Source organism: Vanellus vanellus (genome assembly GCF_965231255.1).
Source record: "Vanellus vanellus genome assembly, chromosome: 5".
In the NCBI taxonomy this organism is placed as follows: domain Eukaryota; kingdom Metazoa; phylum Chordata; class Aves; order Charadriiformes; family Charadriidae; genus Vanellus; species Vanellus vanellus.
The window spans coordinates 71,736,766-71,763,136 of record NC_138910.1 but is presented as its reverse complement, the minus strand read 5'-3'; the positions used below and the strand labels follow the sequence as shown (position 1 = coordinate 71,763,136).

Here is a 26,371-nt window from a genome sequence, read left to right as displayed (position 1 = left end):
TCTCCTGCAGCATTCCCCAGCAACCAGTTGGGGCAGGGGAGGCCTGGAGCAAAGCCAAACATCCCATGGGAGCAGTTTGTTGGGTACTGGGGCACACAAACACCCCATCGCCATCCCAGCCAGGTTGCGGACGTGCTTCAGAGGGGATCCCAGACCAGATCCCCCCCCTCTCTAGCTCTGGTGCACCCCGGCCCCAAGGATGGATGCCAGGAGCTGGTTGGGCATCAGCCAAGCCTCAGCCCTGGTGCAAAGAGCCGCGGGGAGCTGAGTCAGCCGCCGGCTAAGCTGGGCTTTGAAGGAGGCTGAGAGCAACCCAGCCCTGGGGACTTCCCTGTCCCCCGCAGATGAAAGGGCCAGGCCATGGCGGGGATGGAGAATGGCCGGAGAGCGGCTGTTTCCCGTGCCCGGGACAGGACTACAGTCCCAGGCCACTGAGCTCACAGCTCACAAGACCAAGGAGCCCCGGCCAAGGCTGCCAGAGGGCACTGGGGACACGGCGGGGACGCTGGTAGGGACACCGTGGGGCTGTGGGCTGCTCAGGGCACCCATGACGGGGGTTGCGGCAGCACCTCCACGATGTGCAACACCATTAGGTGACTGCTTTTATTCACATGGGTGATTCAAGTATCACTGGAAATAGTTGTCCCCTGATCAGTCCTCCCGGCTGCACAGGGACACCAACTGACAGCCCACCAGCAGCTCAGCACCAGGGTTTTCCAAAGGGGGAGGCCAGAGCTGGGAGCCCTCATCCCAAATGTGATGCTCTGACATCACAGCCGTTTTGTTTCAGGGAGCTACAAGGGCATTGCTACGGCTGTGCCTGTAGCTCTCAGCCCAGGTGCAGCTTTTTTTCCTCCTAAAAAAACGTTTTCCCTCCCAGCTTGCTTCTTCTGTAGGGGAGGGCTGAGCCTTTAAATTCGGCAGATCTTCCAGCTGATGCCCATTTCCCCACCTCTGCTTTCTTCTGCCTTTTCCACGGCTTTGCCGTGCACCGGGGCAGGGAGCTCAGTTCTCCTCCGTTAGAGCAACAGCGAGGGGTGTTTAGGTGCAACCCCTGCCGGGCGAGCACCTCAGCCTCTGATGTTGCCTCCCTGGTTGTGCCGAGAGGTGGCATGTGCCAAAGTCACCCTGCAATCTGATCGGGGGTGGCGTGAGCGGGTAAATGGGGCTGGCAGCCTTCAGCAAGAGGTGGCCAAGGCTCCCAGGGCATCACCTCTGCGTGCCCTGTGCTCCACGGGGTACCAACGTGTCCCACAGCCTGTCTGTGGGAAGGGATGGGTTGCAAAGGAACCGTCATGGTTTGGGGGGCAGAGGTTGACATCAGGTTTTTTGGGGATGCTGTGGGGAGTAGAGACCTGCCACAGCTCATGCCGTGTGTACTGGGGATGCCATGAGAGGCAAGGGGATGCCCTGACCTCCCAAACTGACCTTTCTTCTCCTCTTTCCCCTCTGCTGCAGAGACCCCAGGCCTGGAGGAGTGCGGCCAGCGAGCCAGAGCCCTGCTGGCCCCCCCGGCCCTGCCGCAGCCCCAGGCACTGCTCCTGCGCCAGCTCACCCACTTCTTCTGCCGCCTCTGCCAGGGCACCCGCAGGAGCCGCCTCTCGCCCCGGCTCCTCGGAGAGCTCTTCGGGGAAATGCTTCTCCACCCCGCAGCAGCCAGGTGAGGTGTCCCTGCCATGCGTGGGATGGGGCAGGTGAGAGAAGGGTGCCCGTAGCCAGGCACGGGCACGCTGGCCCCCAACCAAGCTGGTTTTGCTGGATGACAGCCCACCAGTGGCTCAGCCCCAGAGTTTTCCGAAGGGGGAGGCCAGAGCTGGGAGCCCTCATCCCAAATGCGATGCTCTGACATCACACCTGCTCCCACGATGACCATGTGTGATGTCATGCGCAGGACTGGGATATGCAGCATCGCCCCAGTCCTACAAGAGATCCATCGGGGCGGCTGGCTCCTGTCCTAGGGCCATGGGGGTCTCCTGGGGGGCTGAGCTGCTGGCACCCTTATGGACTCCCCTCCTTCTCCCCCACAGCACCGAGGCGAGCCCTGAGCTCCGCACGAGGATCCTCGAGTCCCTCATTGCGGCTGGCGAGGCGGCGGAGGTGCCGGCAGCCCCTGGTAAGAGATACCCGGTCGGTGGCGGGGGGGGGGGGGCAGCAGGAGTGAAATTCAGGGAGGCGATAGCAGCATGTCATGGGGTGGTTTCGGTGGCCGGTGCGGTGACGGAGAGGTGTCTGTGTCCCTGCGGTGGTGTCTGGGCTGCGCTGGCTCCCTGGCCAGCAACACTGTTCCCATTTCCCCCCCTCCTTTCTCCTCAGAGAGACTGGTTTTGGGGCATTTATTTGCAGCCCCTTGGGAGGTTTGCAGTTGTTTTCTTGCTTAATGTCCGTGTTGCTCTTCTTTGGTCCCGGTGCGGTGTCCCGTTCCCCCATTTCGGGGGCTCAGTGGATGTGGGTGCTCTCAGTCGGGGGCTGCTGCACAGCTTGTTTTGGCGAGCAGGGATCTGGCTGCAGTCTGAGAGGAAAAAAAATACCAACATAACCATAAAACAGCTGGATGAGCTTGCTACAGGATCAAATCTGGGTTTATGACTTTTTTTCCTTGCATTTAGTTTTCACGTGTGCAGAGTCACACTGCGTCCATCGACATGTCGCTGCTCCCGCCGTGGGGCATCCCCAGGATGGGGACGAGGATGGGCACTTGTCCCCCACGTCCCCGAGCATGGGAAAGGAGCTGGGAGCTGCAGATGTTAATGACCCCACTCAGCCTTCACCCCCAAGGACTGCAGTTCTGCCCCTTTTATTACCCACACCAGCGTTTGCCTCTGGCACCTCTTTGCTCTTTACTTCTGCTATGGTGGTTACAGTCCCAGCCCTCTGTTAGCCACTTTCTCCTGCCATGTCCCTCTTCCTTGGTGGCATCTCATGCCCCATCGGCACCCAAAACCGAAGCGCATGTGCCTTGTGCCCTCTGCAGCACTCCAAGGATGGGAGGCAAGCGGTCCATCCGGGCAGGGATGTACATGGTAGGGTGGGAGGGTGCTCAGTGGAGCACAAACCGCAGACCTTGAGGACCACAGAGGTCCATCCCTGTGGGATCCCATCTCCAGGCAGCTGCCAAGATCCATCTATGTTCCCGCACCGAGCTGCCCAGATACCCGGGAGGCACAACTGCTTCCAGCCCTCCTGCTTGGAGATATGTTGGCGTTGGCCCCAGTGAATCCTGTCTCCTTGTGATGTGTCTGGGTCCTTGTCATCACCCGGTCTCTCCGGGGGATGGCTGGGCCAGGCAGGATTACGACTCTTAATATTCCTCGTAAATCAGCCCTTTCAGACCTGTCATCTTATTTATTGCTCTCCCCCGAGCTCTCGCCCACGAGTTTGTCAAGATCTGTATGGCTCTTCCACCCGCTGATCCAGATGTTGGGCAGCTGCAGCCCCGGGGTCCCCGTTGCCGTCCCTGCTCTGTTACTGGTTGCCCCCACCCCAAACTGAGTGGAGAGGTTGGGCAGGACTCTGGGGTCCTCATCCCCTTTCAGGGTCAAAATGTCCCCTATGGACATGTCCCGATGTGGGCACCCCACAAGTGTGGGGCAGGGCACGGGGCACCTGGGCTCACCGCCCCACGGGCTGCCTCGCTGCGGGACTTCGGACACGTCTCTTCGTACCTAAAAGTGAGGATATTATTACTTGGCTGTCATCACATTAGGATGTTGGGAAGCTTAATTAAATGCCTGCAAAGCATTTTTTGAGAGCTGCGGATGAAAGGGGCTATATATAAAGCGCAAAGAATTATTATTAGCGGTGGGGTCCGTGCCCCGGCCCCGCTCCCATTGCCTCGGCCCCACTCCCCCCCTGCCCCCGTGTCCCGGCACCGTGATTATTTCTGTGCGTGTGTGGAGTTGTGGTTTTATAATTATACATGTAAAATAGCTATAAATACCCTGCAATAACACGGCGGGTGTGTGCGCATAGCACAGGAATAGGAGTCGGTAGCTGACACGGAGGAAACCGCGGTGTGACCTCATTCTGACTCAGGCGTAAATATACCTCATGCGAGCGGGCGGCTGGGGGGGTTTTGGGGCAGCAGGGGGGGGGTTGGGGGCTGCTCATGGGCTGCAGGGACAGCGAGTGCCTTGGCAACGAGTGTCATGCTTTGGGTGAGGTCTGAAACTGAGTTCTGACTCCGGGCAGGCTCCCGCGGGGTTGGGGTCCCTCCTCTCCTACGTGTCCTGGGGCTGATGGTGGAGGCTTGGATGTGGAAATCGTCAGGAATAAAAATGTAAATTGTGAAATCTGGTTCCTGGAGGGGCTTCCTTGGGCGGATTCGCTGTTGTTGAGTTTGCGGCACCCCTTCCCGCAGGCACTGCTCCTGGGGGGGGTCTCTGCAGCCGCCCATGGACAGGCTGCGAAGGGGAATGGCACAGGATGGGTCCGTGATGGCTCCTGTAAGCTCTTCCCAGTGACTGGGGGATGCAGCAGTGGGGTCATGCTGGAGGCACTGGTTTGTGTAGGACAATGCTATGGGTCAGTGGCAAAGCTGGGATGGAGCCTGGGGCTGGGTGGCCACCTCACCATGCTCTCCAGCAAGCCCCTGGTGCTGGGCAGCCAGCCCCAGCCCAGCCAAGGGGCACGGGGACATTTCCCAGCCCCATGGGGACCTGGGGGTGGGCACACAGAACCCACAGCAGGACCCCAGACCCAGGGGAAGGAGGGGTGCTGTTTCCCGAGCAGGGTGAGGGGGCAGGGGAAGGCAAAGGGAAGAAGTGATGCAAATACCAGCTCAGCTGAAGGAAGATGACTTCATCTCCTTTTCCTCTCCTGGTGCTATTTATAGCCACTTTAATTTACTCCCCTTTGCTTTATTATCTCTCCAGCAAGCCGTTAGCCCTCAGACAGCAGGATGCCTTTACTCACCATGCGGCATAGAATTCTGCAAAAAAAAAAAAAAAAAACCAAACCAACCCACCACCAAAAAAAAAAAAAAAACACCCAAAAGTGGGGACGAGAGGCAGGGAAAGGCAGCAGACCACTGGGGGCAGGAGCATCGCTGTCCTGTGGAATAGGTTTCTGGAGAAAATGAAAGGATTTTGGCTCCTTTTGGGGAAAAGAGTGAGAAACGGGCAAGGGAGATGTCCCCTTCCTCCTTCAGAGCAGTGGCTGGAGGGGACAGGACCAGCGGTGCCAGGGTGCCCTCCTCACCCCAGCACAGGTTCCGCTGTTCTGCTGGACCCTGTTGAGGCAGGCACCCCCTGCTCCCCCTGGACCCCCAGCCCTGCCCCGCTTTCCGTGGGGCCACTGGTATAATGCCTGCGTGTGGGGAGCGGGCTCCAGCACCCAGCCCAAGCGCCTTGAAAAAAACCTTCCCAAAGAGCAGGCTTGGCAGCCCCGCGCCATGGGGAAACTGAGGCACGGCCTCCCCGTGCAGTCACTCTCCCAGCAGCTCCAAAATCCAGTCCCTGGGCATCTGGGGACTGGCTCCCCCCAGCCTTAAGCCCAGCACCACGGCACCCCACAGCCCAGTGCTCGGCAGGGATGGAGGCCACAGGGCTGCGGTAGCGCTGGTGGTGGGTGACATCTCATGATGTGTCACGCTGGGCACCTCCCAGCCTGAGCCCCACGCAGGCACCTCTGTGACAGCATCGCCGCCGAGCAGCGCTACCGCGTTAAACCAAATTAGAAGTATCTGGCTTTGAAGTTTTTAATTAACTTTTTTTTTTTTTTTCCTGTTTGCTTTCTTCTGAATCCAAGGGAAAAGCCCATCACGGCAGAGATGCAGACTTGGATGGGGGGGGGGGGGGGATCAGGAGGGAGCAGAGGGCTTACCAGCAGGGGCCAGCCTCAGGGGTGCAGACCCTCACCTGCCCGGGATGCTGGGGACCATGTCCAGGCGCTGCCCTGCCTGCATGGGAGCATCCTTGCGCAGCTGCGAGGTTTGCGTTACCCCTTGGTGTTTCATCCCTGATGGGGGTTAAAAATAGCCAGGAAAAAAACCAACCAAAAACCCCTGGGTGGAGGGCAGCATGGGGAGGCCATGGCTGAGTGGTCCCCTGTGCCGAGACACCTGGTTCTGTCTCCCCCAATCTGCAAATAATACAGAGAAAACAAATTAACAGTGGGGAAGGTGCGGGGGGGGTGGGGGTGGGGGGAGAGAAAAGAGAGCCAGAACCCAGCCAGTGACGTAAGATAGGGAGAGCGGCTAAAAATAACAGATCCCCGAAGGCACGGGGAGGAATATGACAGGGAACTGCACTCCTGCCATCCCAGAAGGTGGCCCTGAGCCTCCCCAGCTGCTCTGCCCGGAACGCAGCCCAGCCCGGTGAATCCGGAGAGGAAAAAGCCTCCGAGATGGGCAGCAGCGGGGCGGTGAGAGGTGCAGAGCCGTGCCGTGGAGCAGGGAGCGATGTTCCCACCCGCAGCAGAGGATGGGGGTCCCCCAAGCACCCAGGGCACCCCAGCTGGGAGGCAGCTGCTGCCTGACCCACTTGCGGGGAGTGGGATGCTGCTGGGAGACCCCAGGAGTGCTGCCTCCGCAGCTAATTTTAGCCCGTGTTCAATTAATGATGGAGCGGGAGGGGATCACGGCAAGCCCAGCCTGTGCTGGTGCCTCTGCCGGCTCCACGGCCTGCCCCGTGCATCCTCTTGGGAGGGCTGGGAGGAGCCGGGGATGGGGTGTACCATCCCCTGATTCTGGGCTGAGGGACTAGGAGTGACCCTGTGCATCCCTCGGCACCTCCTCCTGCCTCAGTTTCCCCTCCTGGCTGGCAGAGGTGGCCTTTGCCAGTGAGGTTTCTCAGGTTGCCCGTACTGCTCCGGGCAGGAGTTTTCCCGGCACACCAGGGATGCCCCCCCGAGCAGCAGCACCTAGCTGGGGATGTTTCAGCCAGACCAGAAGTCCACCACATGCCCCGGTGGCGGCTCCTTCCCTGGGGGTCACCAGCTCTGGCCCCTTCCCATCCCCAAGCTCCGCAGGTGGCCATGCCCAGGCCACGGCACAGCACCGCTGGGCAAAGCTGGGGCAGGAGCAGCCGCATCGCTCAGAGACCGGCAGCATCCCTGGCACTAGGAGGGACCCTGGCAATGCCGTGGGGATACGGGGTGACAACCCTGTGGTCCCTCTCTCCCCGTGGCAGCCACAGTCCCACTCCACAGGTTCCGATATGGAAAGCCCGGCTTGGTCCAGCCCTCCCTCGTGACTTGGGGGAACAGCTCCTGACGGAAACACGGCTCGACTGGGATTGAAACCCTTTTCCTCCCCACACCACATGGCCGGAGCTGATAAGGGGCTGGATAACCCCAAGCATTGTGTGTGCCGCCGGCCCATGACCCGCCAGGAGTTTCACTGCCGGAGAGGAAACGCTGCCTCTCCGCCGGCCGGGATTCGGAGGGAGCCTCCGTGCGTGCCGGCGGCGGGGTGCTGGGGCTGCCCTGCCATCTGGGCAGCCGCCTTTTTGTTTTTCCTAGCATATGAAGTTTTGGGATGGCTCCGTCAGGTCCTCACTGGTGCAAGCCCAGGCGGCGGTGCCAGCACGTGCCAGCCAGCTCTTGGCTGTACAGTGACGAAAGCTGCCGTCCCGGAAAACCCGGGGGTTCAGGGAGGCTGTCTGGCATGGCCAGGGTTTGGCTCTTGGGGTTCGCAGGGGCTCTCCGGACGAGGCTTTGCACCTGGGAGGGGTGGCAGCTCTGGCGGGCAGCTCCTGGAGGCCAGGCTGGCTGAGCAATCTCTCCCCATCCCGGTCAGAGCCACCGGCTTTGCTGTCACAGCCCATCCAGGGCTGGCTCGCTCCTCGTGCCGGCTGCTTGCCGAGCCAAACTGCAGGACCATGCGTGCCAGCACACGTGTCCCTCCGGCTCCTGCCCTCAGACGCTGTCTGGGCTGGAGTCACTCTTTCTGCCGCAGTGACTCCGGCTAAACACAACCGGCGGCTTCACAAAAGATGATGGGGAGGGTGGCAAAGCGCCGGTCACACCGCCAGCCGCAGCCAGTTTTCCAGCTTGGCACCAAAGCCAGGAGCATCCTCTCCTGTGCGGTGGCATTTCTGTCCCCTGCAGCCTGCCGGGCAGCGGATGGGCAGCAGCATGTCGCCCCGCTGCCCTTTTGGTCAGGAGATGCCAGAAAAGGGCAATGCTGCCCAGGGGGAATTTCATGCTGGAGCAGGAGGGCTAAAGGGTGACTGATCCCTCTGTGATCCCACCGGGCACCCCTGGACCCTGCCTCCCTCGAGAGCATCCTGGCTCTGCTCCGAAGGGGTGGGAAGAGGCAGGCTGCCCAGCACTCACTCACGAGCGGCCCTGGGGAAAGGCAGGATTTGTGCTTCCAGGAGGGAAAATGAGTCACAGGGGGACGGCAGGGCCATGCCAGCGGCCGAGCGCGGGACCGGGGTAAGTGGTGACTGTCAGCTGCTATCCGGGAGGTCAGGCAGAAACGCTCTCGCAGGCCTTGCCCGGCTTTAGAATCTATTAACGTCATTTTGCCGTTTGAGCCAAGAGCCGCACAGGCAGCAGAAACATTCAGGCACGGCTCAGATCAGAGCAGGATTTCAATTACAGTAATCAAAGGTGACACAGATAAGAAACCCCTGGTCTATGAAGCCGCGACAGCTGTCCTCTGGCTCAAACCGGCACCCATCCAGAGCAGCTCCATCAAAATCACTGAAGTGGTACTAGGGTAAAATTGGATTGCGAATCCATTTTCATCTGCTGTGGTGGAAAATGCTTTCCCTGCGCTCCTCAGGGATGAAAGCCACCTTCTCAAGAGAGCAGCAAGGCAGGAAGGTGCCAGGCATGGAAGAGAGGGCATTGTCCCCAGCAAAGGCGCTGATGGCTGCTTGTGGAGGATGAAGGCAGCAGGAGGAACAGCTGGGATGCCGGAGCATCATGGCTCTGCCTCCTGCTTTCCCCTCTCCCCTTCATCCTGCAGGGATGCTGAGGCAGGGATGTGCTCAGCTCGGTGCCAGGCTCCCTGGAGGGATGGGCAGCCCTCTGAGCCCCGACATGGCCAGAGCACCCCAGGCCCTGCTGCAGGACAGACTTCCCCCGGCAGTGCCAAGGAAAGCCTGGGGAGAGGGGCCAGGGGACTGGAGGGGGAGAAGAGCCCCAGGGTGCAGGAGATGCCCCCTCCTCCCTCATCCTTGCAAGTGTCTGACTCAGTCCCGTTGAGACGTGCCGCAGGCACGCTTCCAGTGGGTCACCCGGTGCTGGCACAGGCCATATGGGAGTGCGGGGTGGATGCGTCAGAAGCGCGCCCACCCTTCCCACTGGCTGGGGAGGATGCTCGTAGGGTGACACCCAGGGAAAGCCGCCTCCTGCTCCTGCCTCTGCCACTGCTTGGATGTGTCCCTGGTCAACACCCCCCCACTGCTTTTGTCTCCCATAGTCCGGGGTTATAAATCTCTTTGGGATGGCAGTAGGGCAGCAGCAGCGTGCACAGCGGTGTGCTGGCTGAGCTCCCCCATCCACCACCTCCGACCCCCTCACCCCTTCAGGCTCCCGCTTCCCCACAGACCCACCAGTGACTACCACCCTCACGGGACCCCAGATGCATCCGAGCCACGGGGGCACCCCCCGGGTCCTGCATGCACAAAGGGGCCCTTTCTGCCCCCGCCCCAACACGGTGGGAGCCGGCCAAAACACAGCGGCTCTTTCTGTGCCCACTGGCCCTGCTCCAGCCTGGCCGGGTGTCAACCGCCTGGCCACGGCGTGTCCCCCCCAGTGCCCCCCAGGGAGCGCCAGCCCTTTCCCGAACACTGGGGGTTTGTGCGGGGCGGCAGGGCTGAATGGTGGGTCTGTGCGGCCGGGGCTGCCGGGCAGGGAGGGGGAGCGAGCCGCTTGCCTCATCTGTTTACCTGGAAGCGGAGATTGTGGCCAGGCAGCGGCCACTTTCATGCCGGAGCTAACAGGATGGGGAGTGCCGCGCTGTGCCCATCCCTGAGCAGCCCATGGCATAACGGTGATGGGGCTGCAGGCAGGGACCTGGCATGCCTTCTCCTACCATGATGCACCCACACGGTGCTGGACCCTCCTGCCCGCTGCAGACAGACAGCCGGAGCCCAGGGATGCATGTGGGAATAGGGACGGGCTAAGGGGTGGGTGATGCTGTTGGTCATCCTCTGCCCTGGAGCATCACTGCGCCCCAGGGGCTGTACAGGGTTCCCCCTTGTGTGTCCCCACGTTGGCTGGGTCCCCATCCTGACTGCCTGTCCCCATGCTGCCTGTGGGTCTCCATCCCTTGCGTTGCGCCCCTGGGCTGGCAGGGTCCCCATCCTGGCTGTGTATCCCTGTACCACCTGGGTCCCCAGCCCGGCTGCCTGTGCCCATACTGTTGGCTGTCTCCATCCTGGCTGCATGTCCCTGCACCATCCCTAGCCCTCTGTACTGGCTGTGGGGCCCCACGTTGGCTGTAGATGCCTGTACCAGCTCTGTCCCCATGCAGTCTGTGTGACCCTGCACCGGCTGGGTCCCCATACCACCAGTGTCCCCAGGGGGATGTGAGAGCTGCCCCGGGAGAGACGGGCCACCCATAAAAGCGGCAGGTTTTGTCTTCATGTGAGGCAGGACTGACACGCAAGGTGACGGGGAGGGACAGGGTATGATAGTGTCTTCATTAGCGCCTGGATGCGTGGGGGTTAACGAAGCTGGCTCGCTGTCCCCAGAGTTCAGGTTGCCGTATCTGTTCCTACCCTGCCGCTGCTAGAGCGGCTCCCCAATGCCGATGCCGCACAGCTAATCCCAGAGGCTGCCAGATAGGGCAGGGACCGCTGCCTCCACCCACACCTCCACCCACACCTCCACCTGCGCTGGCAGGGCCAGGGGCACCGAGCTCAGCCATGACCTTCTCCTGCCCCCAGGCTGGCTGACGCTGGAGATAACCAGAGGTCCAGGGCAGAGGTGCGATGAGTTTGGCGTTCTCGGTCTCTGGCAGTCGTACGCACAGGGTTAGGAGGCAGGCGCTGGCATTGCCTCTTATCCTGACCTCCAGAAGTTTCAGTTCTCCCAGCAAAGCTGTGTTCACCCAGTTCATCTCCATTCATCCTTTCCTTCAGCTGAAAGCGTTACTGCCCCATGGCCAGGGCTCGGCGACTACGCCAAGTCTCTGGGAGCTCATGGCTGTGCTTTGGGGTCACCGAGCAGATTTCTCCATCTTTTGGATACTTCTGGCATTTGGGGAGGGGTGCGGGTGATGAAGGAGCTGGGGTACCTACAGAGGCTGGCATCCTACTGTGCAGCCTGGCTCCACGTCATCCCTGGGAGACACAGGGCTGGGGCCGGACCATTCGACCTCCCGCCACACAGACGTGGCTGCAGGATCCTCGCTGAGCATCCTCAGCTCTTCCCAAGTACCTGGAGGACCCACAAGCCCTGGCTGCTCGTCCCCGGTGCTGTCGGCAGGGTGCCGTCCCACTGGCCTCTGGCACCCCTGATGTCTCCATCCTGCATTGGTCCTTCATGCCCGGGGGTGGGAGGAGCATCCGGGGCTGTGCTTCAGCACCACCCCAAATTTCCAACCTGGCGTGCACAGTGCCATGGCAGCACCTTTATTTTTTCAGCTGCTTTCCTGCTTTCTTTGCAATAGGGCTCTTTTGCTGGGTGGCGGCGATCGCGGGGGTTATTTGGGGAGGGCTCAGCGTGCTGCTGAGCAAGCAGCTTGCAGCACGGTGCCCAGACCCAGGACCTCGTGGTGGCCTGCCCTGTCACGCACTCTACATCTCAGGTGGCTCCGACCATCCCTGGCCATGGCACAGGGGAAAAAACACTTCACCTGGCTTGGGAGAGACCATCTGGGGCTCTGCACACCCCAAAGTTGCTCTGGGGCCTCAAAGCCACCCATTTCCCATGGGCTGTGCGGCTCCATGTACTGCCCAGACTGATGTCCCCGAGGTCACCAATGCTTCCAGAGCTCTGAGTCTGCAGTGAGACAGTGCCGAGCCAGCTGAAGCAGGCACCCAGAATCGCTGGCACTGCTCTTGCTCCAGCGCCGGTGCCTCCCGCTCCCAGCCCATGGCTTCTCCAGAGCATCTCTCCTGTCACCTCCCGACCCTGCTCCATTGGGATCTAAAGCTACGGGGAAGGTGGCCTGGAGAAGGCTTTGCAAGATGCCAGCGGGGAACGGCACCAAATGAAGCTACCCCAGGGGAAAGAGCGGGGTCAGGAGAGAACGAGCCCCCAGGACCCCTGTGTGAAGAGGGTTTGGAGGACTGAACCCCCCCGTGACAGGGTTTTGGTAATGCAAAAAGCACCATCCCGAGCTGCCAGCTGCCAGCCTCGCCGCGCTGCTTTGGGAGCGATCATAACTGTCGAGTGGCCACGCATTGCTGAGGGGAGCTCTGCTCCGCCGCCTCCGACAGCTGTTTCTGCAAGAGCCTTAAATTGAAACATCTGGAGTGTTTCAGAAAGAGAAACCCGAGTGTTTTGGGGTCCAGAACAATTCAAAAGATCCAAGACAAATTCATGCGCCATCAGGCTTGACCTGAATCTGGTCTTTTCAGTGAGGAAGCCAAAAGCCCTCGTCCAAGTTGCTTCCTCCCAGCTTTTAGTCGGATTAGAACTGCAGTGTCCTGCTCTGGCAGGAGTCCCTTCATGGTGAGCACATCCAGCCCCCAAAATCTCTTCGCGCTGGCCCCAGAGTCCATCTCGGCATCCCGGCGCTTGCTGCTGCCATCACTTCCAATTGAGACCTTCTTGTGGCAGAGACCGATATAGAAGCACTTTGCAGGATGGCGCTTCCCCTCCCCAGGGATCCGGCACCGGCGCTTTGCTCTTCCCACTTGTCGGCTCTGAGGAAGACCGAGGAGCTTGAATTACTTTTTTCCAAGAAGGGTGGATTTGGTTTGCAGAAAGATAAGGGCTGGGGAGCAGTTGTTCTGCTGTTCTGCTGAGCCTTTTGCCATCTGGAACAGCTTTTAGTTTCCTTCTGGATGCCTCTTCCACAGCCTGCATTGGCAGGGCAGGGAGAGGGACCAGGGCATCGCTCAGACCCCCAAGGAGGGGAAGGGTGAGCAGATGGAGCTGGGGGACACATGGATCTGTCCCCACGTGTCCTCTTTGCAGGAGTGGGGGAAAGTCAGCCCAGGCAAATGGAGAGCTGGTTTAGGGAAGAGCTTCGGGACATGGTGTAGTGGTGGACTTGGCAGTGCTAGGTTGGACTCCATGATCTTAAAGGTCTTTTCCAAATTAAATGATTCTATGATTCTAAATCCCACTGTGCTGGTCATGGAAGTCCCCTGGTCAGCCCTTCCACAGGATGTCCCCGCTCTGCCTCAGCTGCCACCTGCCTGTCCCCTTGCCGGGCTAGTGGCCATGAGCCATGCAGCCGCTGCTTCTCACGCCGCATCCTCCAGCCCAGGGGTGGAGAAAGCCTCATATTCTCCATCTTCCCTCTTTTTCTCATGGGGAGAAAGGTAAAAGCAAAGAAGTCAACACCAGGGCTGGATCGCCCAGGGTCTAAAGGAGGGAAAGCTCTCCCCAAGGTGGGGACACTGCTAACCCCAGTCCCCCAGGTGAGGTCTCCAGTGTCTAGTAAGAGGTTGTGCTCCTGCAGCTACTTTGTGCTCAGGGGGGCCATAAAAAGTGTCTCCCCCTGCTCCCTCTGCCTGTTCCGATGGAATCTGGGGGTGAACTGGATCTCTTGGGCACAGTGCTCCTCTCAGCTGGAAAACACCCCACAGAGCTCTGCCAGGGGGTGGATGTCAGCTCCCATGGCCCTGCGCAGCTCTGAGCTAGTGGTGCCTGTGCCACATGTCGGGGTCCCCTGGTCCCCGCTGGCTGCTCGGTGGCTCTGCGCCAAACATTTCCTATGTGGTGGCTTTGATTTGGTGTCCCCAAGGCTGACACCCAGATCGGGACCACGCTGCCGCTGCCCGGGCAGCCTGTACCATCCTCAGCATCCAGCGCTTGAAACCACAACCTCTCGGTGAGCATCCTCCCCAGAGAGGCCGCTCTCTGCAATTAATCCGGGCACGGTTTATGCTAACGACTCTCCCCACTTTAAATTATAAATGGCCCTTGGCATGTGTGCACACAAACACACGTGTGCGTGCAGAGATCCTTTAAGGCCATCATTAGCTGTAATTAGCGGGATCTGTCACTCATCTTTGGCAGTTAACGATGAGCCCTGAGTCAGAGGAATCCGGCGGCAGATAAAATAAACACGATTTCAAACAGTTTGGAAATAACAAGCCCTCATTAATCAGACAAGCCCCAAAGGGAAGCGCTTGGAAAAGCGGCAGCTTCTTTGCTGTTGCCGAGAGCGGGGCTGGGTGGGCTCCCTGCCGGCCCCCGCTCCCCCCAAATTCCACTCTCCGGTGGGAGTGGGAGGCGGGATGCTTTTTTGCTTGACTGACTTCATGGCAGGGCTGAGGTGTCAAGAGCCAGTCAGCTCCAGCAAGAGGCCCGAAAATTGGGAAAAACCACCCAAAAGGGTTCCTGCATGGCCCCTCTCTGGGTGAAAGCAGCCGAGGCAGGATCTGGCCCCGAGGTAGGGGTGGGGGCAACGCCGGTGCAGGGGCTCAGCTCTGGGTACAGATGAAGCAGCTCTGGGGCAGCACACCCCATGGCTACCACTCACCCCAGGACGTGAGAGGCTGCATGCTAAGGGTGCGTGGAAAGCAACGGGAGCATCCCCAGGATCCAGCTGCACAGGGCAGAGCAGGATTTGGGAAAGGGGCTGGTACGAGGGACGTTTCTGAGGGAGCAGGGGGAGCTGGGGAGGTTTCTAGCTGTCACAGCTGCAGCTAAATCACAGCAAATAGGAGGGGAATGGGACACACGAGGCTGGATTATATTACAAAGGAGCAGTCCATCATGGGGTATTTAAAATAATCCGCTTAGATGCACAGTAGCAGATTTGGAGTGCTAAGGGAATTGAAGGCGCTGTGGCTTTGCAAGGCTGGATCAGATCTAGTTAAGATGCCACTTAGGACAGTACATCCCATTCTGCCTTGGAGCCCCAGGGGACAGGCACATGGCACCTACAGCCCCTGCAAGGCCACCCCTGCCCCGCCAAGGAGACAGCCAAGATGACACTGGCCTCACTGGGATGGGTGACAATGTCCTGTGGCACCTCCCTGGGACAGGCGGCAGGTTTGGGTGGTGCCGGTCCCAGAGCACAGAACTACGGGCAGGATTAGGCGCAGGGCAGAGAATTCCCACGAGTGGCCAAGCCTGCAGAGGAGTGAGGGCAGTGTAACTGGTGGTCGGGGTCCAGGGGGACTCTGGTGTAATTCAGTGGCACCTCCATGACAAAGCCATCTGCCCGGCAAAACAGTTCAGACCAGGGCATGCTCAGGAGGGAGCTGTACCCGTGCTGCCAAGGGATGGGAACCTCCTCTAAGGACATCCATGTGGCGTTTGCAGCTCAGCTGGGGCTGGGGACCCGGCATGGGGTTTCTGGCAGGCTGGGATAGGGTGTCACGGGGGGTTGCATGGGGCTTTTGGTACCTGCCTGGGGGGGGAAAGGAGCTAGGGTGGCTCTGGGGACAGGTGGCCCCACCTGCAGGGATGCCAGCCAGGCTGCTCTGCCCATGCGGGGGCTTGCAAGCCCCACAGCATGGCCAGTGGCTGCAAATAGGGATTGCTCCTAATGCCATGAGCTAGGGGGTCGTCTGCTGAGGTCTGGGGTCAGCCTGGGGTCTGCATGGGCAGGAGTGTGGGCTGTCTGAGCATCCTTGAGCATCCTCGCACCGCTCCTCTGAGATGGGCTGAAAGCTCAGCCCCGGTCAAGCCAGCTCAGCCCGAGAGAGGGATTTCATCCTAGAGACTTCATCCCAGGCAAGCATTCCCCCAGAAGAGCATCATTCCAAGAGCAGATGCTTTCCACCTTGGGCTGGTACCTCCAGGCTGCTCTGATCCCGAGGGGTTCAGCCCGCAGTGACCCTGCAGAGGCAGACCCAGCAGCAACCCCTCGGAACCGGGCAGCGTTGCCGGACATGACCCCGGCGTGGAACTGGCCATCACGCTGCCCATTCCTTTGCTCCCGGGGAGGGCTGGGCCCAGGAACACACCCACAAAATCCGAGGCCGCATGTCAGATTAGGCCACGGGACTACCTGCCCCTCTCCTTGCCCTTAAACTGCGTGCCCTCTGTCCCCCCCTGACCCCGCTGCAGTGCCACACTCAACGGGAGGGCTCACTCCTGCAGGTTTAACCACTGTCCCCAGCTCCCCTGAGCATTAATCCAAGGGAGGATTAAGGTTGACAAGCTCCTGGGGCCATCCAGCCCTCATGCCTCCTAGGGTGGACCACTCTGTCCTGGCCCCAGGGAGGGCATGGTGCCCTGCTGTCCCCCGGGACTCGCTGCTGTACCCTTGAGCCCCCCAACCTCTCCTCCGCCAGCACGCATCTCACTGGGGTTGTGTGGCACGTGTTCCTGAATCAGCACCCACAGGCCATCCCTCGGGCTTTAAGGGCTTCCAGGGCTCTGTAAGCGTCTTCCCCCTGCTCCCTGCAAGCCCTAGGGTGAGGACTGGGGCAGGTATTAGCTTTTCTCCCCACTTTTCCCCTGTCCTCTGGGCGCTGTGCTCCAGGTCACTTGTTCCTAGATAGCTCCGGGTTTGTGATGAGTAGTTTAAATGCATGGAAAATACCTTAATCCCTGGTAAGACCGTGATCCCTGCCTGCCTCGTGCTCCCCATGAGAGCCCCCGAGTCCAGCTATAATCCCCAAAGAGAGGTCATCTGCGCACTCTCCAGCCCTGAGGACAAGGGACCCTCTCCAGGGCACCTACGAGCTCCTGGGGCCAGCGTGCAGGAGCTGGATAGCCTTGCACAGAAAGTCCTCTGTCACCTGCAGGGGACAGTGGGGACAGGGCCCCAAGAGATGCTCCTGCCTTGGGGTGGGATAGCCACGGCAGGGAGGGTCACAGGTGGAGCTGCCACCCTTCTGTGCTCATCTCAGTGTCACCAGCTCCAGAATAGGGGTTTTTAGAGAGAACCAGATAACATAACTATTTTTATATAGTTATGATTTTTTAATTTATTTCTGTTTTGGGTTCCTATACACTTCACGGTGAGCAGAACCCCCAGCCTCCCAGTCCCCATCCTTCCCAACCCCTTCCCCATCCCATCCAAGGGGACTCCCCAGAGCACGGAAGTGGAGGAGCCCCGGGCTTGTGGGGTGAAAGAGGGCCCTGGCTCTGTCCCCAGCCCCATTTCCCCAATGCCAGGAGCTTCTGCTGCCTTCACCTGCCCTGACCCGTGGCCCCACAAGCTGTAATCCCCCTCCTGCTGCACCCGCAGGATCAGAGGCTGCCAGTGCCAAACCCATCCAGGAGAGAAGAGGGCGCCAGGGAGGTGGTAATAAACCCTAATGACACCCTGGGGAGAGGAGGAGGAGAGTGACAGGCTCTCCCCAATCTCTTGGGTGTCTAAGTAGGCAAAAGGAAAAATCCCTGTTTGCAGAAGTGTCTCCTATATTTACAAGAAGCAAAGACAATGCTGGGATAGAAGCTGAGCTGAGCTTTTAACCATCCAGATTACACTTAGCAGGAGCATTTACCTCTGCCTCTAATCCGCCTGCCACAAAGACTTGCTAACTCCTTCCCGGATTTAACTGGAAGGCTTGAACTCTTCCTGCAGAGGAGAGAGTTAAGCCCGAACTGGTGCTGGAGGGCTGCAGGGTCAGCGCTTCCCCCCCCACCACCCTCCAGCTCCAGGCACATCAGGTTTGGGCTGGATGTTTTAGCCCCAGACTCAACTTTGTTTTGGCAAGCCAGTCCCACAGGCAGGGTGGGCAGGAGAGGAGCCGGCGTCGGGACCCCCTCGGTCCCTGGGGAGCTCAGTGCTGGTGGCTTCAAAACCAGAGCCTGTGCGGAGCAAAAATTTGGACGTCGCTAAGCAAAAATCGCCGCTGCTTAAACACAGAGCAGAAGCGAGAGCTCTGAAGGAGCCACCTGGCAGGCGCAGCCCTTCTTGTTTTCAGCTGGATTTCTTGCGAGAACAGAAAACATCCGCAGCCGGCATCGGGTGGCTGGGACAGGCAGGGGGGGAGGCTGCTGCAGGAGACAGCCACGCTCCCGACACCCGTGGCCAAGTGTCCTCTGTCTCCCCTGACTCCCCCACCCCACCCCAGGGCAGCCACGTCCTCTATCGCCTGTGCTGGGTCCTCAGAGCCCGTGCCACTGGTGCCTGCTGGCGGGCACTGGCACCACGGCTGCCCACAAGCAGGATCCAGCCCTCCATGACTGTTCCTTTGCAGGACAGCCTCCATGCCAGGGACAGGAGAGACAAAAATCCCGGCCCTTGGCCCTGCAGCACACCTCCATGGCACCCCGCGGCACAGTGACCCCACGCCACTGCCCGGCGGCTGCGGTGCCCCATTACAGGATTTCGGTGGGAAGCTTTGGGGCAGGGGGACGGGGATGCGGCAGGGGCTGACGTCACCGAGCTGGCCGGTGTCGGGCAGCACGTGGCTCCAGCAGCGCCGCCGGCACACGCGTCTTTGCAGCATCCCGCCGGTGCAATCCGCCGGCAAGGAGGGTTTGGCTGGGAGAGGGGCCAGGAGAAGGGCTGGAGCGGCTGCCAGCGCTGGCGTGAGCCCGGCTCTGCTCCGCAGGACCCGACCCGAAGGGCTGCCCACCCTCGATCTGTCCCTGCGCCGCTGGAGCTGAGCCCCGAGTGCCAGGTTTTCCGGCTAAGGAGGGAAGGAAGCGTGAGCTGAGGCAGCAGAGCCAGGGCTGAAACCTCCCCTGACTTCTGGGAATCTGAAATTTCCCTTCCGGCACGGCTGCGCGGGAGGGGATGGCGAGTCCCCTCGGCCAGACCTCACATGGTCTCCCTCCATCCGGCAGCACCTCCCGGGGCGCTGGGGAGACAGGGGGGGGTGCAAGCCTCTGGCACAGCTCAGGACAAGGTGCCACAGATGGCCACCGCGTCACCACCACTGCGCCGCCGCCACCGCCCCAGCACCGTCTCCGCACACAAAGGCCGGAAGCCGAGCGAGCCAGGGGTTTCCCGGCTTGGCCGTGGGTGCCCCAGGGCTGAGCTGGCTGCCGGCCTGGCCTCGGCGTGCCTTTGCTGAGCTGCTCAAGTGGTTTCTGCCACAAAAGTCGGGGCTTTCCCTGCTTTTCCTCTGCCGGCACAGCCGGCTGACCCAGTGCCACCATGCTGGAACCAGTGCGTGGGGCTGGGGGCTCCCCTGGGCACAGCAGCGAGCGTTATGCTGGGCAGCAGAAAGCACCTGGTAAGAGAAAAGCCACCTCACTTGTTTCCGAACTTGGCTCTGGGACCTGTGTCTTGGGGCAAATGGCTGCTCCGGCCACAGGATCTCAGCAGGGACCATGTGCATAGGGCTGGGGTGGCACGTGGGGGTCCCCTCCGGTGGCGTGCTCCCGCCTCCTGCATGCCAGCTTCCAGAAATCACCTGAAATCCTACATCAAAGGTGCTCATCGCACCTTGAAAGCATCTAGGAAGGTTTCAGACCCACCTCCTACATTCGATCCTGTGGTGGGTGAGCCCTACAAATGCCGCCAGGTGCATGAGGACACTCTGCAGCCAGCTCCGTGCTGGGATGGGGGTTTTTGCTGGAGAACATGAAAGTGTGATTTGGTCACCAAAGCTTTTTGGGTGAAGATAGATCCCGTTGGGACTGCTGCCTTCCTAATCGAAGCACAGGGCTTCTGCCTCCGCCACACTGGATGAGCCACCGCCTGGCACAGGGCTGAGCAGCAATTCCCATGGGCAGCGGTGGGTTCCTCCTTTCTGAACCCATGCAGGGTCTCTGAATATCAGAAACTCCATCCCCGCCAGCCACCGCCTCCCCTGAAACCTCCTCCCAGGATAAAAAAACCTCCTGAATTTCCCCTTGGAAACCAACAGCGCTGCACACCGGGGTAGCCGGAGGGGAAGGGGGGAGGGGCGTTGTTGGACCACAGGTCAGAAGAGCCAGGTGGGTTTCCCTCCTCGCTGGCAGCCCTACATTCACGGTGACCTAGCCCTGGTGCGAGTGGAAAATTAGCCATCCCTAATGACAAGCTCCATGGCCATGCCACAACATCCCATTCCTACAGCAGCATCCCCACCTCCAGCTCCTCCTGCCACTCACCCAGCCCCAGGTGAATGTGCCCCAATGGGTCCAGCACGCAGATGGGGAGGCTCCGACCCCGGGGCAAACAGTTGCATTTTGAGGCTATGAGGTGGCAAGCAGATTTGCACAATCAGGCTGCGAAGAGCAGGACCTGGCTATGGAGAGAAGCAGGTTTGCAGGCAGGAGGGGGGGTACCTTGTGCCCAGCCGTGGGACACCCTCCCCCCCATGCACACCCTGCTCCCCTGCCCAGCCCTGGCAGGGCTGGCGCCTGTGGGTGCAGCTCCATGGGACCAGAGGGGGACGGGGACCCCAGAAATGGTGAGAACTGGCCCCGGTTAGGGGTTTCCAGCCAGCGCAGAGGCAGGCGAGCAGGGTCCGGTGTGTGTGTAACGTGTGTCTTACACGCACCCAGAAGCCCATCCCCCCTTTTACCACTTGTATCCCTCACCCACTGCCTCCCTAACAAGCAGCCCACCAAATTTCAGTGCTTTCACCCTAGAAGGCAGCAGCAACCTCTGGGAAATGCTCTTCCCGGGGGCCAGGGCAGTTGGGCAGGGCTGCAGCTCCCCCCGGCTCCCCTCCTCCAGCCTGCCGGGCAAGGGGCCAGCTTGGCTCCCGCAGCCCTTCCTGCAGGCAGGGCTGGTATGTTCACCACGAGCTATAGATGGCCCGGCTGCCGCTTACAGTAAATGTGAGTAAGTTGATTTGGGCAGAGCATTTGAAGTCCCGCGGGCAGCAAACCGGCCGTATCCTACTGGCACCATCATCTGCCGCAGGCGTCTCCCGTTTCCAGCGCGCCCCTTGGCTTTCCCAGCACCGACACGCCGCACGTCAGCCTCCGTCATCGGCGCGAAGCCGCTTTCCCAGGGCTTCCCCCACCTTCCCGGAGGCAGCTGATGTCTCAGGGAGAGGAGCTGTGTCTGCCGTCACCCCCCCAACACACACTTGTTTTGGCTCCGAGTGCGCAGGAAAGCCGGCGAGGAAAGATGCTGGGGCAGCCGGTGCTCGCCAGCACAGTCCCACAAACCGCTGCCCGGCCACCCTCTTGCTGCTTCTTTCTCCCATTGCTGTCCTCCAGCCATCAGCTACAATCTCCAGCAGATTTTTCTGCTTTCTTGGGTGAATGTGAAATCTGTGCCCCTGCGGTGGCCAGCGGATGAACCTGAAGCACCGCTCAAGCATCTCTTTAAGGGCTTAAATGGGATTTATGGGGTGAAGAAGATGCCTGCTCCAGTACTCTTCAGGGATGGTCAACTCCAAGCATTGGGAAAAGGCAAGATTTGGCTTAACCAGAAGAGTTTCTCTGAGTCCTCAGGATCACCTTTTGCAGTTTTCTCTCCCTTACCCACAAGGATTTCCTCCCTACCCACTTGTTCAGTGAAAACCACTGAAGGTTTCTTGTCACCAGTGACTGTGAGGCTTGGGGCTGCAAGGACTGTCCCACACCTCTTTTCAGATTTGCACCCCAAGTCCAGAGGAAGGTGAGGTACACGCTGGTGAGAGATTCAGCCCCATCTGTTGAATAACCAAGAAGCAGAAAGCAAGCAAGGCACTAAATCACCCAAGGACAGATCACCTCCCAGATGCCGAGCTCTGCCAATCCTGACCCAGTGGCCCGAGAACGTTGCCTCAGAGCAGATCTTCCAGCCCCACGGTGTCTTCTGCATTTGGCCCAACCCCTCCCGCCACAGGAAAGGATGCACAGCAGACACAGGCAAGGGATTTTCCAGGGCGGGAGCTTGCTCCTAGTCTGGTTTTCCAGAAGCAGGCTGCAAGCTTGTGAATCGGAGGTATTTTTCAAGTTGGTTCCTGCAGTGGAAGTGATCAAATAATTGTTTATACACCCGACTGGCCCAACGGCTCATGCTCACGCAGCAGAAACTTGCTGTCGAGGCTGCTGGGATGTGGTTCCCCCACGATGCTGTGACATGTTTTTAAGCGGAAGATGTTGAGGTCACAGGTGCCTTTCCAAGGCAGAGCCATGCTGTGGTCCGGGCACACTGCCGACCAGTCGCTGGGCCAGATTTGTGCCGCCTTTCTCTCCAGGGACCTGCAGGGGGTTGTGGCTTTCCCCTGTTCCACTTGCCCAAGAGGGCGCTCAAGAGGGTGCTCCCAGTATCTTCTCCATCCCTTGACCTCTCCTTCCCACTCCCACCAGTTTGCAACCCCGACAGCTGGTCTCTGGCTCTTCCCACCTCCTCGTGCTCCCCATGCTCAAGCAGGCGTCCAGAACAACCCTGCTGCTCTGAGGGAGGATAGAGGACACGCATCCCCATGGGAAAGTCAGGCTTTCCCAGTGGCAGCCTCCTCCAGCCCCCAAAGTGATGGTGCCATGAACGTTTCTATTCAGACCAACCATTTTTTCAGGCATTTGTAACCCCCTCTAATGTGTTTTTCTTTTTCTCTCTCCTTTGGGGTTGGAATTACTCTGGCTTTGTGCAAAAACCAACTCTGAAGTGCTCGGGCAGTGGAAACCTCCCATTATACTTTTGAAAAATAATATTAATCTTCTCTCTCCTTTTATGAAGAGCTCTCTCCCCTACTGGAGGTAGGCATTTGATGTGGAAATAGCCCCTACCGAAAAGAGCCCTTTTGATGTTTGATTTTCGTAGGGCCAATTCCAAATCGACTGTGGGGGTCACCGGGTGCTGGCGGGGCTGTGCCCCAAAGGGTAACCAGGAAGGACATGGGGCAAAGGGGAGGTGCTGCCAGTCCCTCAGCCTACCTGCTGTTTCTCCAAGCAACAGGCAGGTGTTTCCAGGCTTTCAAAGACAACAAAACCAGAGGGATTTCCATTCATCAAAACTGCCCTTGGCCTGATTCAGCTCCAGGACCGAAGGCGGGTGCCCAGCCTGCAGTGAGTCAGCATGATGGACGCAGCTCTCGGCCATCCATGCTGCCTTCCCCCCGACAGCACGGTGCCATCGAGCTCTGCGGTCCCATAAGCATGGCTGTGCTGGTCTTCCCGCTGCCTTCTGCATCAGCCATGCCCGGCTTCCCGCCACTGCCCACAGCAGAAGCCCGTGGCTCTGGCTGGGAGACACTCAGGCTTCCTAAGAGCAGGTCTCTACCCTTTTGCCCAGGGCAAGAGAGACGTGGCATCTCCCCATCAACCGCAGAGATCAGAGGGGAGTGCAAGAAGCAGAACTTGGCCTCAGCTGCAATGGCAAAGGGAAGGAGAGGACACACTGGCTGATCCCATCACCCGCCAGGCTCCCCAAAACGCCTGGGCTGAAACCCACCCACTGCAGGGAGCCAGGGCCATGGGGCCAGACGGTGAGATGAGGATGATGTGCCCGAGCTCAGTCTGTGTGAAGGTGGGGGCAGGTTAGCTGGAGTACCGCAGACCCGGCCAGCATCCCCAGTCAACAGCATCCCCAGGCGACAGCATCCCCAGGCGACAGCATCCCCAGGTGACAGCATCCCCATCCTTGCTGCAGGGACACAGGGGACGGTGAAGCAGATACTCGCTTTGGGACTAAGCCACTGTCTCGGGGTGCCTCTGGTGGCAGGGAGCCAGGTCACCTGTTTGCTTCTTCTAGTCTGACATTGGTCTTACCTCCTTATTTGGTGGTTTTAGTATCTACTTTTCAGTACCCATTTAAGTACCCATTGCCTGCAGCAGCAAGCTTTCCTCTTTCCCTGCCTCTCCCCCTCCTACTGTTTTCTCCCATTTAATTCCTCAAAGCACTTTTCAAAGGCAGTTCATCTGGGAGGTATCGCCTAAAACAGGGTTGTATTGTGTACCTTTGGTCAAAGCAAGATAAGAGCTTCCAGGCGGCGGGGCAGTAAAGGTGGCTTCTTCAGGTGCTGGCAGCTCTCACAGAGCGCGCAGTGTTTGGGATGTGTTAACCCACGGGACGGGATTTGCATAGGTACAATACCCCTCTTCACCTTCTGGCAGGTTCTTGGCCTGGAAACTGTTGTATTAAACCTTAGACCGGTATGTTGGCCCTGTAATCAGTATCACGCTATTTACTTTGTCTCTCCCTTTTCTTTCTGGGGATAATACACATTTTATGCTTTGTCAGCAGAAGGCAGGGCGAGAGCTCACCCTGCAGGGCACCCCACTCCTCCTGGGAAGCTGCAGGCACCCAGCGCTCCGGCAGCTGCCGGCTTTGCCTACGCTCTGCAAAGAGCTCACGTCCAGCGCGTGTTCACGGCACGGAGAAACAAGTGGTTTGGTCTCTACCACCCTACACGTTGTGAAAGAGACTCGACCACCTTTTTACCCGAAAGCTTTGTCCTCGGTAAAATCTGAAGATGTTGCAAGTTTTGTTTGATCATCGAGGAACAGAAGAACTGCCGGACATCTGGAAATCCCGGCCGCAAGCACCGTGCCGGCACAGCTCAGCCCTAAGGCACGTGCTTAGCAAGACCAACGCTGGCGGGAGGCAGGGGACCAGCCGCACACGTGCTGCGCAGTCCCTCCACGCACAGGCAGTAAAGCTGATGCCTTCCAAATGCTCTGGATTTGTTGCACGTTTAGAGGACATCTGTGCTGCATGGGCACCGATGGGCTCAGGCTTCCAGCAAACAGCCGAAGGGTTTACCTGGTGCGCTGGGAAGCTGAACTTCACGCTGCGGTGGCTGATCTGCCAGCACGTGCCCACCAACAGCCGCACCACTGCAGCCGGGACTTGGTGAATCTGTGAAATTTTGGGCTTTGATGGTGATGAAGTCCCGTCTGGTGGTGCAACGTGGTGTGGTGGTTTGCAGGGATGAGGGAGGTGTTTTCCTTCCTGTTTCTAGAGGATGCCTACAGCTCCACAGGGCAAGCATGGCAACAGAGACAAGGAGTGAGTTCTTGGTGCCCTAAAGTCCCACTTGTCCTCCAGGAAATTAATAGTCTTCTCATGGGAACCCAGCGCTATTCAACCGAATTCCCCCTTCAGGTTTGGAAATCTTCAGCGGGAAAGAACCTTAATGCAAAGGACAGACAAAAAAAAAAGGTCTTAAAGAAGCTGACCTGCAAGCTGCCTTTGCTCCAGCCCTCCCTGCCCACCACCTTGGCCAGACGAGGAAGGCGTCATGTTCACGTGCTGGTTTTTAAATGATTACCCTACACAGCACCGTTTGTTTTATTTCCCCGCTTAGCTTCAGAGGCTGTTCTTCTTGGGCTTATTTACTATAAAGCAAAGAAAGCCAGGGAAAATGATCTCCAAAGCAAATAGAGCCATGTTTCCATTTGGGAAAACTTAGAGGGAAAGCGCGTGTAGCTAAGCAACAATGCATGATGGTAAATGGGTCATTTTCCAAGGCATGAATTGCATGTGGATAACTGCAAGGAAAACAACCCCGGCCAACACGCTGCCGATGTCTGAATTCTTGGCCTAAGTCATTAATAAGAAATGAGATGACTTTTCAATACCCCCGAGAGTACCCTGGGTTGTTATGGGTTTTTTTTTTCTCCCGCTTTCAATCTCCACCCAAAACCTCGGGTGGGAGTCTCCATTACCACGGCTGGGCAGAGCTCGGAGTACGGATGTGTTGCAGCAATGTTCTCTGCACCCGACGAGCAATGGATCAGCTCCATCACATCCCAGGGAAAGGGACAGGGACAAGGGAGTCCCATAGCAGGACTGGGGACTCAGCCACGAGAAACTTCCTTCTCTTTAGGGCCAGAGTGAAGCCAGTATTCACTCGTGCGTTAGTGCTGAAGCTTGATCTCAACCTCCTCCCAGCAGTACACAGGGATGGATTTGCTCACTTATCCTCCCCATGAAGCGAGATAATCTCCGCTGCAAGAAAAGGAGGGTGTTTTCTTACCATGGGGTAACAAGTTATGGCTGGGGGTTGGAACTAGATGATCTTCAAGGTCCCTTCCAACTCTAACCATTCTATGATTCTGCGATATACAATGGTACAGTACTGGGATAACACTAGCTATGGGATCGTAAATTGATCGGGAATCCAGGAACGGGAGAGTTTGCTGGAAGATAAATTGATGAGGTCACGTTTGCTTGAGGGCATAACATCCACACCACATAGCTGCTGCATCATGGGTGACAGCGCCTGGCTCAGCCGCAGGTGAAGGGTTTGGGAACCCTTCAGCTTTGCATCCTAGGGCGGGAAAACCATTGTGTTGGGGTTTTCTTTTCATAATAATAACAGATCTATAGAGCTCAAGCTTTGCATTTGCAGAAGCAACCACTCATTTGGGCTCTTCCAGAATTCCTCCTACTGACAACGGTGCCACCTTCAAACCGGTGCTGGCAATTGAGCCTGAAGGTCACCAAGTGGGATGGCGGCAGAGCAGGGACAAGACCTCGTTTTTTCTAGACGTGCCGTTGATTTCCTCTTCCTGCCGCTTGCATCACTGGCTGTGATCAAAACAGACACTGCCATGTTTATTAAAA

At 58.9% G+C, this 26,371-nt stretch overlaps 1 protein-coding gene across 2 annotated transcripts in view; it reads left to right on the top strand.

The window, feature by feature from the left end:
* The window catches only part of LOC309672246 (phosphatidylinositol 3-kinase regulatory subunit gamma), a gene marked incomplete at both ends in the record, with an annotated part of 74,750 nt that overhangs the window by 15,662 nt on the left and 32,717 nt on the right, over positions 1-26,371 (top strand). For both annotated transcript variants that reach the window (XM_082483701.1, XM_082483700.1), the window contains 2 exons: positions 1,459-1,660; positions 2,028-2,113. In XM_082483701.1, coding sequence (XP_082339827.1) covers positions 1,459-1,660; positions 2,028-2,113 — 288 coding nt within the window. The remainder of the gene's footprint in view (positions 1-1,458; positions 1,661-2,027; positions 2,114-26,371) is intronic.